Raw genomic sequence first — 14574 nt, forward strand, 5'->3', positions numbered from 1 at the left:
AATTTAATCATTTAATCAATAATCTATCACGTCAGCTATCTTACATCCCGATGAGCCAAAAGACCAAAGGTTTGTTTTATGTATAGAAGATGGGGGCAGGGCTGGCCCTATAAGTTTTGAGGCTTAAAGTAGACTTTTTATTATATTTAAATAATATTTATTTTTATTATATTTAAATAATTTTTATTTAAAAATTATTCCTCTTGCTTTATGGGATTTTAACTTTTTTTTTTTTTTTTTTTTTTCAATTGATAACATGGCTAATTTATTTAATCTTTCTTGTGAATCTTTGACAATATTGCTGATTTTATAAATTTAATTTTCAAATTTTCTTTCTCTAAAAGCAATCGTGTCACCATAACCAGTATTATTAACAAAATTTTGTAAGTGATACGTGCATTTGAAAAAGAATCTAATGTGTTATACAATTTAGTACATCAAAGAGCATAGACTTACATTTTCTTAATAATCGGTGCATTTATATTTTTGTGGCTTTTCATCATTCTTTATTTCTTTCTCTATAGTACTCCAACACTTTAGCTTAACTGAATATATAGTTGATGAAATAAAAATGTAATTTTTAGCGTTATTCTTATATAAAAGTTGGCAATGACATGTCGCAGTGCCAAAGGTTTTTTTTTGCACACCCAATTGAGTGGTAGTTGCCGTTTAAAAAAGGTGAAACAAACTAACAAAGGAATGTTTGCCGTTTAATGACGAAGTGTATAGTTGCAGATGGACATTAATTGAAGGAGAGATCAATTATGAATATAAAAAGGGGGTGTTTCAGTTGGGTATGTCTGGGTTTTTAATTTCTTTTCTTGAAAGAAGAAGAAAAAAAATCAAACGTTTCTTTTGCTAATGAGAGATATGGGTATTGTTGGAAGGAAGAGATCAGCAGCTGGGTTTTCAGCTCTTCTTCTGCTGCTGCCTATCTTTTTCATCATCTTTCTTGGAAGATTTCAGGTTGTTTCGGGCCTAAATGACACAAAGTATAGGCAAGTGAGTAGCTTGAGACTTGAAAGGATAAAGGGGCATTTGGACAAGATTAACAAGCCCGCTGTCTTGACGATAGAGGTATATATATATATATATATATATATATACACACACACATTTTATATATCTTTTTTCTTTGCTCGTATATTTCCATGTGTGTTTCCTTAATTTATTTCTGGTTGGTTGTGGGTCTTTTGATCACCTAATTACCAGAGCCCAGATGGAGATACCATTGATTGTGTCCATAAAAGAAAACAGCCAGCTTTAGATCATCCGCTTTTAAAGAATCACAAGATCCAGGTATATATATACATATACAAAAGCTCTTTCTTTCTTCGACTATGATCAGTGTATATATGATTGTGTTAATATGCATGCAACAGAGACATCCTTCAGAGATGCCCAAAGTGAAAAAAGATAGGGTGGGAGATGATGATGATGATGATGATGATGATAAGGAAGCAGTGAGAGATGCATGGCAAATGTGGCATCGAAATGGGACAACATGTCCAAAGGGAACGGTTCCCATACGCCGAAGCACAGTTGGTGATGTTTTAAGAGCCAAGTCTTTGCTTCATTTTGGGAAGAAACAACCTAGGCTTCCGCTTACTACCTCCAATGACCCACCATATATAGGCATGAATATGCATGAGGTATATATATACGTATATATTGTGTATCATCATCGTCTTTTTATTTTTTTCAAAACGGGGAAATAAGAGGCATTGGAAGCTCAAAACAATTACAAACAGTACTCCAGCAAGGCAAAAACCAGCTGGAACAACAAAACAACAACCCCCAATTCAAACGCAATTGTTCATTCACTCTATTTCTTCGAAAATGGGCCTTGGCTTAGCTAAAAGGGAGATGCCCTTCTCTAATATTCTACTACCAAATTAAGGAAGAAAGACCAACTAAGTCTTCAAATGCGTTAGCCAAATAGCCATGAAACCATGCATGAAAGATTTTGAAAAAGCTCTGACCATAGGCAGAGTATAGTTATTCTTAAGGCTAATTTCATGTAGCCCCTGAAATGTCACGCACGTATTTTACAAGACCCCTTTAAAATTTAAAAACACTTACTTTTGTATATCAATCTTTTAATTTTTTTTTTCAATTACTCACCTCCATTAGGATTTACTGTTAAATCCTAACGGAGGGGCGTGAAATTCTTAAAATACCATCATTTTTTATTAACAAATAAATTTTTATTACTATAAAAAATAAATAAAAACTTATGTGTCACGTTGTGACCCCACAAAGTGACTCACCGGGGGTCACAAAAAAAATAAAATATAATAATAATAATTTTTTTTTGTAAATAAGGGTAAATTTTAAAATTTTAAAATTTTCAAAGGTATAAAAGGTCTTTTTACAATTTCTACCATTTGATTTAACCCCAATCTCTAACGGAAGGGGGTTAATTGAAAAAAAATCAAAAGATTGATATATTAAAGTGAGAGTTTTTAAACTTTGGAGGAGTGTTTATAAAATACGTGACATTCAGGAAGCTAAGTGAAGTTGTTCTTATTTATAGCCAAAATTCAATGAGTTTTTAGAGAACTATGAAGTGGACCGAAACTGTAGCAGATTTGATTGATGTAAAAAAAAAAAACGTAAGAATGTTTTGTATGAAAAAAAAAAAAAAAAAAAAGAGTTTTGTAGTGATTTTTTTATTTGAATAGTAATAAAAAAAATGATTGATGTGATGTAAGAGAAATTTTTTGAGGTTTTGAGTTTTTTTTTTTTTTTGTTTTTTTTGTTTGTAAACAAAGGTTTTGAGTCTTTAAGTCCTCCTTCCGGTCCCACTCATTTGCCAAACATAGCCAAAAGCAACAAAACTACAAGGCTTTTTTTTTTGTTCTTCCTTCGATCAAGTCAATATTTTTTAAAAAAAGATTTGATGAAGTAAATGTCAGATTTTGTTCATTTATAGCATGCAGTGGCCTACACCCGAAAATCAACCCGAGTTGTATTGGGGGCAAAGGCGACTATAAACGTGTGGAGCCCATCAGTCCAACTGGACACCGAGTTCAGTCTCTCCCAAATTTGGATTGCTTCGGGATACCCCTCGGGTTTCAACCCCAACACCATAGAAGCTGGATGGCAGGTAGGTACTTCTTCCATTTCCTCTCCTTCCACACACATAATCTTTATTTTATCAATGTATTCTTTTAAAAAAAAAAATAACACTGAAGAAGTTAAAAATTAGTATAAAATTTTCTGAATTTTTATTATTATGCTACTCAGGTCTTTCCAGAGCTTTATGGTGACTGCTTAACCAGATTGTTCATTTACTGGACGGTCAAAATTCTTGATCTTATTTCGATAAATTGCTGTTTAAAAAAATAAATAAAAAATTACTTTTTGCTTTGGATATGCATACAATTAGGATAATTTACTCTATAATTCCAATATCATGAGATGTACAAAGGGATAAATGTATTTTTGTCTCTATGGTTTGAGGTTTTGACAAATAGCTTTCTGAATTTTAAAAGGTAATTAATCACTCCATTGTAATATAGTAATTCTTTTTTTACATTCTGAATTCCCCCTAGTAAGTAACAAATTCCAGGTTTTAAGTCATTATATTAATCATGCAGAGCCATGTATTTCAAAATCGTAGTAATCTTTAAAAAACATGTCATTTTAGGGCCATGTAATGTTTGATGATGTAGGGGTGGTCACACCATAACAAGTGTGGTCATCTGATCCCCACACTAAATGATCTCTATGGAAGGTGATAACTTTCATGGAAATTATGAAAAGAAAACTAATGCAAAGAGTTGCATTGCATTTTATAAATATGGACGCGGCTTCCATGCGGTAAGCCAAACTTTCTGCGGTAGTTTGGTTTGAGGGTTGAGATGCTTCCAGGCAAGCTACTCATTAATTACACTAACGCCGACCCAAAAAAAACAAACAGAAATTAATCCCGTTAACTCCCTTCCATCCCATCTTCTCTCTCTCTCTCTTTTTTTTTATTTCTTTTTTTTTACCTAGTAGTCTGCTGTGAGGTTCCTCTGAATCATCATCATCAAAATCAGAGACTGGGGCTCTAGGGCTTAGCTCTTTACTTTGTTTTAAAATCACTTTCTGATTGCGTAGCTCTCGATTGCGAGCATGAGGACTAATTGTAGTCCTGGCCGTTACAGAAGAAGAGGATCGCTCAATCTTGGTAGAAGCACTACCTGAGGCTTGCCTGACGGATGAAGCATTGCCTGATGGACTTCCAGTATAAGGTGGACGCCTCAAACCCTTATTTCGAAGGCCTCCTGTCAACATCTTCACCGGTACTTGAATATCTTATAAGAAGAACTTTGAATATTTCAAAAAATTTAGCCATTTCTCTGTTTTGTGCCCCTGTTTCTGTAGTTTGATGTTTAATTTTAAAGTAAAGGCTTTTGGCATTTGGTTATTCATTTGAAAATCTGCATTGTTAGGGTGTTCCAAATTTTTACTTTGACATTTTTTTTTATGTTTTTTTGCTTCCTGTTTATTGGTTACTAATTTTGTGTTCTTTTGGCGTGAAGGAAAAATTTCTTCGTGTAAGAAATCTGCATATTTCTGGCCTATTTTGGGTAGTAGATTCTGGAATTCTAAAGAATATCTGTTGGGTGATTGAAATAACATTAAACTTCAAGTACCAGTGAAGATGTTTGAGAATACCCAAAACTAAAAATCTGAAGAATACCCAAAACTCTCTCTCTTTTTTTACCCAATACGTCTCTCTGTTCTCTTTTTCTACCCAAATTGAACTTCAAATACCAGTGAAAATGTTTGAGAATACCCAAAACTCAAAATCTGAAGAATACCCAAAACTCAAAATCCATAGGATGGTTGCGCCGCCGCTTGAAGAAGTATCAGGCCTGTCTGGGTAGAAAAAGAGAACAGATAGAGACGTATTGAGTAAAAAAGAGAGAGAAGATGAGATGGAAGGGAGTTAACGGGATTAATTTCCGTTTGTTTTTTTTGGGTCGGCGTTAGTGTAATTAATGAGTAGCTTGCCTGGAAGCATCTCAACCCTCAAACCGAACTACCGCAGATATGCGGTAGTTTGGCTTACCGCATGGAAGCCGCGTCCAATAAGATGGGGTCAAAGGTACTATATATAATTCTCTTTGACATTTCCGTTTCTCTTTATCCTCAATTGGATTTTCACCCTAACGGAAACAAATCGGTCATCAATCATTCTTCAATAATTCAACTTACAATAGCTTTCTTAAATCTCATTTCTTTTTCTATATATATTTATATATTAAAAAGAAAACCACATGTAAACAAACTCCTTTGGTGTTTTGTAAACGAAGGGAAACAATAAAGAAACTAATCAAGGGTAGCACTATATGAAGAAATTCATAAATAAATGCGGAAATAAGATAAAAAGCAAAAATAAAATAAAATAGACAAAGAGATTTTTTCGTGGTTCGGTCTATGACTTATGTTCACATGATAAAGTCCAAAGGGCTACATTATGCTCTTATTACTTGATATTTTTTACAATACATGGTACTCCTATTTAATGGAGAATTGAGGTAGATAAGTTTGGTAATCAAATCAAATATTACCATCAAATCTAATTACAATAAAATCAATCAGATTTGATTATAAATCAAATCTGATTATAGGAGATTACAAATAATTACAATGAAATCAAATCCCCTAATATTCTCTAACACTATCAACAAAGCATTCAATCAGTTTGAGTTTTTCTATAAATTGAGTGTTTTGCATTCTCCAATAGGAAGTAGACACCTCGGCTTGAAATACCAAAAAATAATATAATCTTTCACACTAAATAATTTCCCTTTTACTTGATAAAATATCTCATTAACAAAACTACCAACAAAACCATTGGAGCCACCATATTGGTTGGTTTTAGACTTCGGTGCGGAGTCTCAGAGGTGGGTTGGGGGGTTCAATGGTGGGTGATGGGCCTTGGGTTAGGGATTGATGTGTGAAATTTCTATTAAAATAAGTCTCTTCTATCAATATACAGTGTAAAATTGCCTTCAATCTCTAGCATTTATTTGAAATAATATTTAAAGAAAATTTAAATGGTATAGGAAAACGATTAGAGAAGTTATTGTATAGTTTATTTGAATAGGGAAGAAAAAGTAATTTAATGTCATAATTTTTTTTATTTTTTTATAAAAAATCTAAAGATCGAAAACTGTTGCTACTTATAAGTGAAATTGTTCAAGAATCCCCTTAAAGTAATGCTACAAGTCGGCCTTATAACACTTACCCTTCATAAGGGTTAACAGACCCCGAATCCCACATGTGTATTGAGTGTAAATGCAATCTAAACTGCTAATCAATGATTCAGCAAAAGGAAAAAAGAAAATTTTCTTTTAATTATCAAAATTTTAGATAATATATTTGAAATCCATATAGTATGTCAATTTTCTTTTTCTTTTTTTTTTTCTAATTAAAAAGGTGGGAAGGGGCGACCAGTGTAGTTTCCCCCCTTAGGCGTTACCATCGGGGTTCCCACTCGTTGTGGAATGTCCGGTTTGAGCCATAGCTACTGCCTGGGAAGGCGAGCCCGTCACCACAACCCCACAAAGGTGTGAGCCAGTAGAGCCCCTTCAAAGTAGCATCTGGTTCACGCATCTATTACCGCAAGCGGATTTGAACACGCGACCACTAGGATGAAATGAATTCTTCTACCAACTCAACTACCACCCTTGTGGTATATTAAAAGAATGATTCCAAGTAATGAAGCAATGTCACTGACGACTGTCGTTTTTCATCATTTGCCTCTCTACTACATGTACAGGCTGATTCGTATGGGGCAACGGGGTGCTACAACCTTCTTTGTGCAGGATTTGTGCAAACCAATAGCATGATAGCCATCGGGGGTGCCTTTTCTCCATCTTCATATTTAGGCATGCAATATGAACTTACCATCTTCATCCGGAAGGTAGACACATACATATTACATAATTACAGACTCTATAGTACAAATATCACATGTCCATTTACTTTATTAATTCCCAGATTTGGTTTTTAGTTGGTTTTTTTTTACCCCTTCAATTTAAATAGGATCGAAAACTACGAAATTGGTGGATAAGAATTGGTGACACTGACGTAGGATACTGGCCAGCAGAGCTATTTTCCTGCTCAAGAGACCATGCTGCATGGGCAGAATGGGGTGGTGAGGTGCTGAACAGAAGGGCTAACGGCCAGCACACCTTTACCCAAATGGGCTCAGGTCACTTTCCCTATGAAAAGTTTCGAAAAGCAAGCTACTTTCGGAACATAGAGATTGTGAATGTCAATAATATTCTCAGTCGTGCCAAAGATCTTAAGACCAAAGCTAGAAACTCCCGCTGTTACAAGATCAAGATCTCCAACAACATTCCATGGGGCACATACTTCTACTATGGGGGGCCAGGGAATGATTTCAATGTGGGGCTAGTGATTTTAAATCGGTGCCCAAGATCATGATCATAGTCGGCATCATCATCATATGATATAATTTCTTCGTCCATGAAAGGTGAAAATATACTTTAACCCCTAAACTATCACTCATTTTGCAATTATGCCTTCAAACTTTAAAAACTAAAATTGAGGCCCCACATACTATCATTATGTGCCAAATTAGGCATTTTTGCATTTTTATCTCTAAAGTACCCTTGAAGTTATTAAAAAATATATAAAAACAACAATTGGAAAAAAATTAAGGGGCTAATATGAAAAGGGCTACCCCTTATTGGTGTTTTTAGTTTTTTTTGCTTATTTTTTTAAATGATTATTTTTAATAACTCTAAGGGTATTTTGGTAAGAAAATTACAAAAATGTCTAGTTTGACACGTGGTGGTAATATGAGAGGACTTGATATCACTTTTTAAAGTTTGAAAGTGTAAGTGTAAAATGAGTGATAGTTCAAAACATTAAAGTGTATTTTTCCCTAAATTTTATTTACTTTAAACTCTTGTATAATTTGTTATAGAAGTTTTGTAAGATGGTCGATTAGACAAGCCTTTTTCCTCTTCTTTTATTTCCTCATAACATGACTGTCTTTCCCCCAAAACAAAAATGGTTAAATATGCAGTTTAGGTTTCGTTGGGTTGCGCCAGGCCCATGCATAGTGTATTAGTGTGTGAGAGAGCCTGAAAACCTAGGGCGAGAGAGGGGATTGTATGTGATTTTTTTCATAAAGATGTAAGTGCATCTTGGTGTGGGCTTAGCCATCTGGCCTAGTCCTAACATCGTTTAGGCTATACAATTCGGCCTTAAAGGCACGACCCATAACTAAGTTGGTAGTCATTCATAGGAATTGTCTTGTGGGTCTATGAGTATCTAGAAGGGGTGTCAAAAAATACCGAAAAATTATAACTGAAATCGAGAAATTGGGGAATCGGTTCCGGTTGGAAAAAATCAAAAACAGTGGACCCCAGTTCCAGTTCTAGTTTTTGGCACCCGGTTATAACCCGGTAACTATATATATATATATATTGCTTTTATTTTTACTTTGGAAAAATTTATGATAAATCCTTATATATATATATATATATATATATATATATATATATATATATTGCTTTTATTTTTACTTTGGAAAAATTTATGATAAATCCTTGAATCAGCCCTTCAAAATTTTAATATCCTTAAGTTTTTTTTCTTCGAAAATTTAGTCTCTGGATCAATTAAAATGACAATAAAACCCTTACCGTTAAAATTTTTTAACAGACGTTAAACAACTTCAAAACGCACCGTTTTGCTCCATTAAAATATTAATTTTTTTATTAATTTAATTTAAAAAATTAAATCTAAAAAAAATTATGGGTGGCCAGGGGTGGCAACAGCCACCACCCAACCCCTATGGGTGGTTTGGGGTGGCCCGCAGGCCACCCCCAAACCCCCCATGGGGTGGCTCGCGGCCACCCCATAAGGGTTGGGTGGTGGCCAGGGGTGACAGCGCCACCCCATAGGGGTTGGGTGGTGGCCAGGGGTGGCAGCACCACCCCTGGCCACCCATAATTTTTTTTAGATTTAATTTTTTAAATTAAATTAATAAAAAAATTAATATTTTAATGGAGCAAAACGGTGCGTTTTGAAGTTGTTTAACATCTGTTAAAAATTTTTAACGGCAAGGGTTTTATTGTCATTTTAATTGATCCAGGGACTAAATTTTCGAAGAAAAAAAACTTAAGGATATTAAAATTTTGAAGGGCTGACTCAAGGATTTATCATACATTTTCCCTTTTACTTTTTCGTGTCCAGTTTAGTTTTTAGTTTAGGTTTCATTGTGTTTGTAATATGTTTATGAATTATTTTTATTGTAAGGGGGTATTTTTTTTGGTTGGTAATTTATTTAAATACTTGTTTTATGATTTTTTTTTTTTTTTGGGGGGGGGGGGGTTTGAATTGTTGTAGTAAGGGGGTATTTCTTGTGGTTGTTGGTTTGTTTAAATATGTTTTTATTGTTTTCTTTAGGTTTGTAGTTGTGAGGAGATATGTCTTTTTGTTGTTGGTTTGTTTACATATATTATGTATTAGCCTATTATGTAAGCTTTTAAAATGATTTTTAAGGTATTTAAAAAAATTGAATTTTTATTTTTAAGGCCCATATAGGCAAAAACATTGATTTTTTATGATTTTTTTGGCTTTCTAAGTTTTTTTTTTTAATGGGCCAACTGTGTGCAAAAAATGGGCTTATTTTAGGCCAAATACCTAAAATAAGCTCAAAATACAAATTTTTTTAAAAACTGGTTACCCGGTTCGGATAACCAGATACAAACCGGAATCGGCTGGTTAACCGGGACCCAGTTACCCAGTTCCGGTTTCCCAACACCAATAACTAGGGTACCCTGGTTCCGGTTCCCGATTTTGGCTAATAACCGAGAACCAGGACCGGGTTAACGCCCCTTAGTATCTAGGCCATCCGGGACTAATTGATAAGTATGCTTATTAAACCTTGGAAATCTGAAGAAGTTTGTGAATATTGGAATGATTCTCTTTATTTTCAATAAAGATTTGTTTGGTAAACCCTTTGTCCATGTATACTGTAGTTGAGTGGATTGATGTGAAAAAATAAAAATAAAGTAAGAATGTTTAGTAAAAAAAAAAGATATATAAAAGTGAAAAAGTTTTGTTTTGTAGTGATTTTTTTTTTTAAATAGTAGTAAAAAGTAAATTATGTGATATAAAAAGTGAAAAAAGTGAAAATGTTTTTATGTTGATTTTTTTTTTTTTTTAAAAAAAAAGAAGTAAATAGTATTGAAGGGAGGGGAAGGGGTTTACCAAAGCTCTCAAACCCTTCTTTTGAAAATCCTTCACCACCTTCTTGTTAGGTTTCTTTACGGCTATTCCGACTCCCAAGGGAGAATGGATGAGCTTTGTGACTTTGTCTCTTCCCTCCTCCCTTCATCCTCTCTTCTTTCTCCATTTCTTCTCTCTAGTTTTGTTGTTTTTGTTCCTTAGTTTTTTTCGTTTGCATTCCTTCCTAAACAACAACCTCACAGCCTCCATCGCCTAAAACTCGACTACTCTCTACCATCTCTAACTGTTAAATCACCACTTGTCCTAAAAGCTTAAACTGATAGGAAGAAGTAAATTTAATCACTTAACCATTACTTTAACCAATCAGCTTAAGCTTTGGGATAACTGGTGATTTAACATTGTATCAAAGCCAAAGGTCCTGGGATCGAACATTGACTCTGTCAATTCACCCCCCATTTAAATTAAATATTCTACGTGTTAGGCCTCACCTATTAAAAGGGAGTTTGAGCCCACACGTGAAGGACATTGTTAAAGTAACGGTTAAGTGATTAAATTTACCACTTCTTATCAGCTTAAGCTTATGATAAAACTGGTGATTTAACATTCCATTCGTCATCGTCGTCCATTTTCTACTAGCCAAGAGTGTGCCCCAGGCGCCATCAACGAAAAGTAGATCCGAGTTTTTTCAATTCATATATGGTTTCCTCTGTCTTTTGCCTCATTCAATAAATCAATGTGCCTCCAACAAGCCACCACCGACATCCCTACCATACCGTTCTTACCTCTCCTCCCCCGCGTGTGCCTCACTTGCCTCCACACCGTCCTCCTCCGCACCGGAGTTGTTATGTGGTTGTTTGTGGCTTTGTTGTGTTGGTCTTTGGTTTTTGTCTCCGATCCCTAGGGTTCGGTGCCTATTTCTTGAAGTGAAGACATTTTCTTCTAGAGTTAATTGGTTAGAAAAACAAAAAAAAAAACCGTGAGAATATAAATTTGTCTTATAGGCATGTACCCATAGGTACTCTTCAAGAAACCTTCACTATGTAACAATCTCGGATTTTTAGAAAATATGAGAAGAAACGTTATTTATGTTTTTTTTTTAAAAAAAAAATATTATTAAATGTTTTTAAATTACCGTTATAAAATTAGTTGGGTAGGTTCCTTAATCCTTACTAAGTTTTTCGCTCATTGTTTTGTTTTCCTTCTCTATAAATGTTGATGTGAACAAGTTTGGATGACGGAATGCTTAGGGTATGTTTGGAATTATAGTTTTAATAAATGTGATTTTAAAAATTATTTTTTAAAATCACAAAGGCATTTAGTAAAGCACGTTAAATTTTTTTTTTTTTTTTTTATCAAATATTTGTCATGCGAAATCATGATTTTTTTTTTTTCAAATAATCACCCCTAGCTTGCTTATATAAATAACTTTTTTTTTTTCCTCCTATTTTAGATTAAGTACTTTTTAAATCTCAATGTCAAAAGTCTTACATTTTGCGATATCTTTTAAAAACGCAGATTATTCTTGTGAAATCGCAATCCCAAACGTATCCTTAAAGCTATGGGCCGGGGAGGGGTTCAAGAAGAAATTTTTACAAGTCATATTTATTTTAAGGAGAAACTAACTATACTTTTCCTCTTCAAACTATTACACAATTTGTAATGTCCTTCGTAAACTTTTAAAAATTGCAGTCCTCTCCTACAAACTGCCAAACCCTTTCACTTAGCCCCTCCCTAGTCCCTCCATTAAGGTTTTTTGGTTAAATCCGACGCAATATAGGTCATGTGCAATACTGCCAATACACATAATCCAAAATGACAATAATACCCCTTTAGATAAAAATAAATACAATAAAATAAGGAGACCCACGTCTATGCATTTGCAATTCAAATTAACAGAAAATCCCAATGAAAGGACAGAGGTAAGTGAAATGGCTTTAGTAGTTTTTGGGGAACATTGTAACTTTTTAAAATTTAAGAAAAGCTCAATCGGCTGGAGACTACGTCTCATGAAGCGGAAATCACTAGTTCGAATCCCCTCTCCCCCTCTTGTGTGAACATGTAAAAAAAAAAAAAAAATTAAGAAAAGCATTACAAATTGAGAGATAGTATGAAAATGGTAGATATAGTTTCTCATTTTTATTTTATTTTTTAATATGTGAAGTTGTAGCACGTAATTATTTATGGAAACATTTTTACTTTGACGTGTTTGTTGTTACAGTTCAATTTTTAAGTTAGAAATTTATTAAGACATTTAATGCTTCTGAATATATTTAATGAAGTATTTAATTCTCTTTAAGTCACCTTTCGATTTCTTGTAATTTTTTGTGCGTTTGAATTCAATGAGTTAATTAATTCAGGCCTTACACCGCGTTACAAAGTCTCCTACATTTCTTGCAAATACCCTCCAATTGTTAATGTTTTTTTAGATGTTTTTAACGTGAAGTATAAGTCAAAGTAGTTTTGAGTATTTTATGAATGTTTTATGTTTTATGTTTTTTTTTTTGATATTTTTATTTTAAAAAGAAAAAAAAACAAAAAAGAGAATGAAAAAATTTTATGGATCACAAGCTCAGCATCTTCGGTATCATGAACCACCTTTTCCCTTTTACTTAAAGCTGCATCATCATGAACTTAAAGTATTTAATTAGTCAATGAGTAATACACTTCATTTTTTTTTTTTTTTTTTTTTTTTTTTTTTTTTTTTACAGAAAAAGAAGAAGAAGCTACAGAACTTGAATTGGCAGCAACAATGTTACGATAATTCGATGAGTAATAAAGATAGAGATCAAAGTTTGTAATTATAAGTTATTATATCTACTTTGGGGTAGTCAATGCATTTTTTTTTTTAATATCTTATGTTTTAATATTATCATTAACAGGTTCATTGATGGTTGATTTAACCGACCACAAAACCGGCATTAGAATTTTTATTATGGGAGAGAAAACGATAACTTGTATTTTTAATAATTCTTCTCATTTTTACTTCGTGAATTTTCTTTATTCTTTTTTCTTTTCATGAAATTATGTTTTGATATAAAACATAAAACCCACCAATTTTTTTAAGCTCAAGAGTTATCATTAGCTTAAATGTACAAGTAATGCTAGAAACTATTATTCGACAATTATCTTAACTAAGGGTGTTCAAAATATTATAACCGTCAGTTATACTACAACCGCAACCGACTTGGGCAGACATTGGTTTTTAATAACCGCAACCGCCTAGGGGTTTATCGGTTATTTTATAACCAACGGTTAGCGGTTATTCAATCCAATAACCGCGCGGTTATAACTGCTTTTTTTTTTTTTTTTTTTTAAATGAGCTTTTTGGCTTTTTAAGTATTTTGGGTCTTTAATTTGCTATTTTTTGGTCTTATTTTAAGGGTTTAAGGCCAAAATATTCTTAAAAAAAAAATGGAAAAAAAAAGGCCAAATAAATTCTATCCCAAAAACATGGCTAAAAAAACATAGCCCAAATCCATTAATCCAAATTCAAATACAAAAATTAAAAAGACAAATCCCAAATCCTATTCCTATGGAACACTAAAACAGCATGGTTTTGGATGTTTTATTTAATAGTTTATATATATAAAGGCGGTTATCAGTTATAACCGCATTTTTCTACCCCTAAAACCGTTAACCGCAACCGCCCTAATCGGTTAACGGTTTTTAATAACCAACTACCAAATCAGTTTGCGGTTATAATTAATTATCGGTTGGAGGGTCGGTTCTACCGACCCACTTAAACACCCCTAAATTACTGACAAGGTCATCCTAACCAACCCTACCGACCCACTTGAACACCCCTAAATTACTGACAAGGTCATCCTAACCAACCCTATATTATTTCTTGTTGAAAGAAAAAATATAATAAAATAGACGTCTAGTTGCTTCTAAACACTATCGACCAATAATAAAGTCAAAAGAGTATTATTATATAATATATATTACATTTTTATCTCACAATTATCTTATAAAATTAGTGTGACAGTTTCAATTAATTTTTGAATTTTTGAATTTTTTTTAACAAATATTGATCTAAGGTAATTTTTTTTTCAAAATTCAGAAAACAAGAGCACTTTTTTATGACTAGGGCTTTTTTAGAATTTTTTTTTTTTTTAAAGGTTTTTTTTATTCTATTTTATTATTTTATTGAAATCTTCGTTGCAAAACGATTGGATGATTATTCTAGAATCCACACATGCGACCCATCAGCATGTGAGAGGTGGCAGGCCAATAAACTAAACGAAAGGGGCAAAACAGTCAGAGGGAAAAGGGTCAAACCGAAAGTTATAGTTGGACGACGAACCGAACTGGCGCTTTTTCATAGTCAACCTTCCACTCCCT

The 14574-nt window shown here is 33.3% G+C and overlaps 1 protein-coding gene across 1 annotated transcript; it reads left to right on the forward strand.

The window, feature by feature from the left end:
* Positions 1 to 861: 861 nt before the first annotated feature.
* Positions 862 to 7452, forward strand: LOC132178637 (protein neprosin). Its single transcript, XM_088512787.1, has 7 exons — positions 862 to 1077; positions 1213 to 1299; positions 1383 to 1652; positions 2936 to 3109; positions 3250 to 3303; positions 6782 to 6925; positions 7048 to 7452. The coding sequence occupies exons 1-7, from the start codon at positions 862 to 864 to the stop codon at positions 7450 to 7452; spliced, it is 1350 nt and encodes a 449-aa protein (XP_088368913.1).
* The last annotated feature ends 7122 nt before the right edge of the window (positions 7453 to 14574 follow it).

Source organism: Corylus avellana, chromosome 2, assembly GCF_965113065.1.
Source record: "Corylus avellana chromosome 2, dhCorAvel1.hap1.2, whole genome shotgun sequence".
NCBI lineage: Eukaryota > Viridiplantae > Streptophyta > Magnoliopsida > Fagales > Betulaceae > Corylus > Corylus avellana.

Bases quoted from the DNA above. Each gene is read 5' to 3' on its own strand.
- LOC132178637 (XM_088512787.1), top strand. From the start codon at position 862: ATGAGAGATATGGGTATTGTTGGAAGGAAGAGATCAGCAGCTGGGTTT. The intron at 1,300-1,382 runs GTATATATATAC...TGCATGCAACAG, and splicing joins TAAAGAATCACAAGATCCAG to AGACATCCTTCAGAGATGCC. The intron at 6,926-7,047 runs GTAGACACATAC...CAATTTAAATAG, and splicing joins TTACCATCTTCATCCGGAAG to GATCGAAAACTACGAAATTG.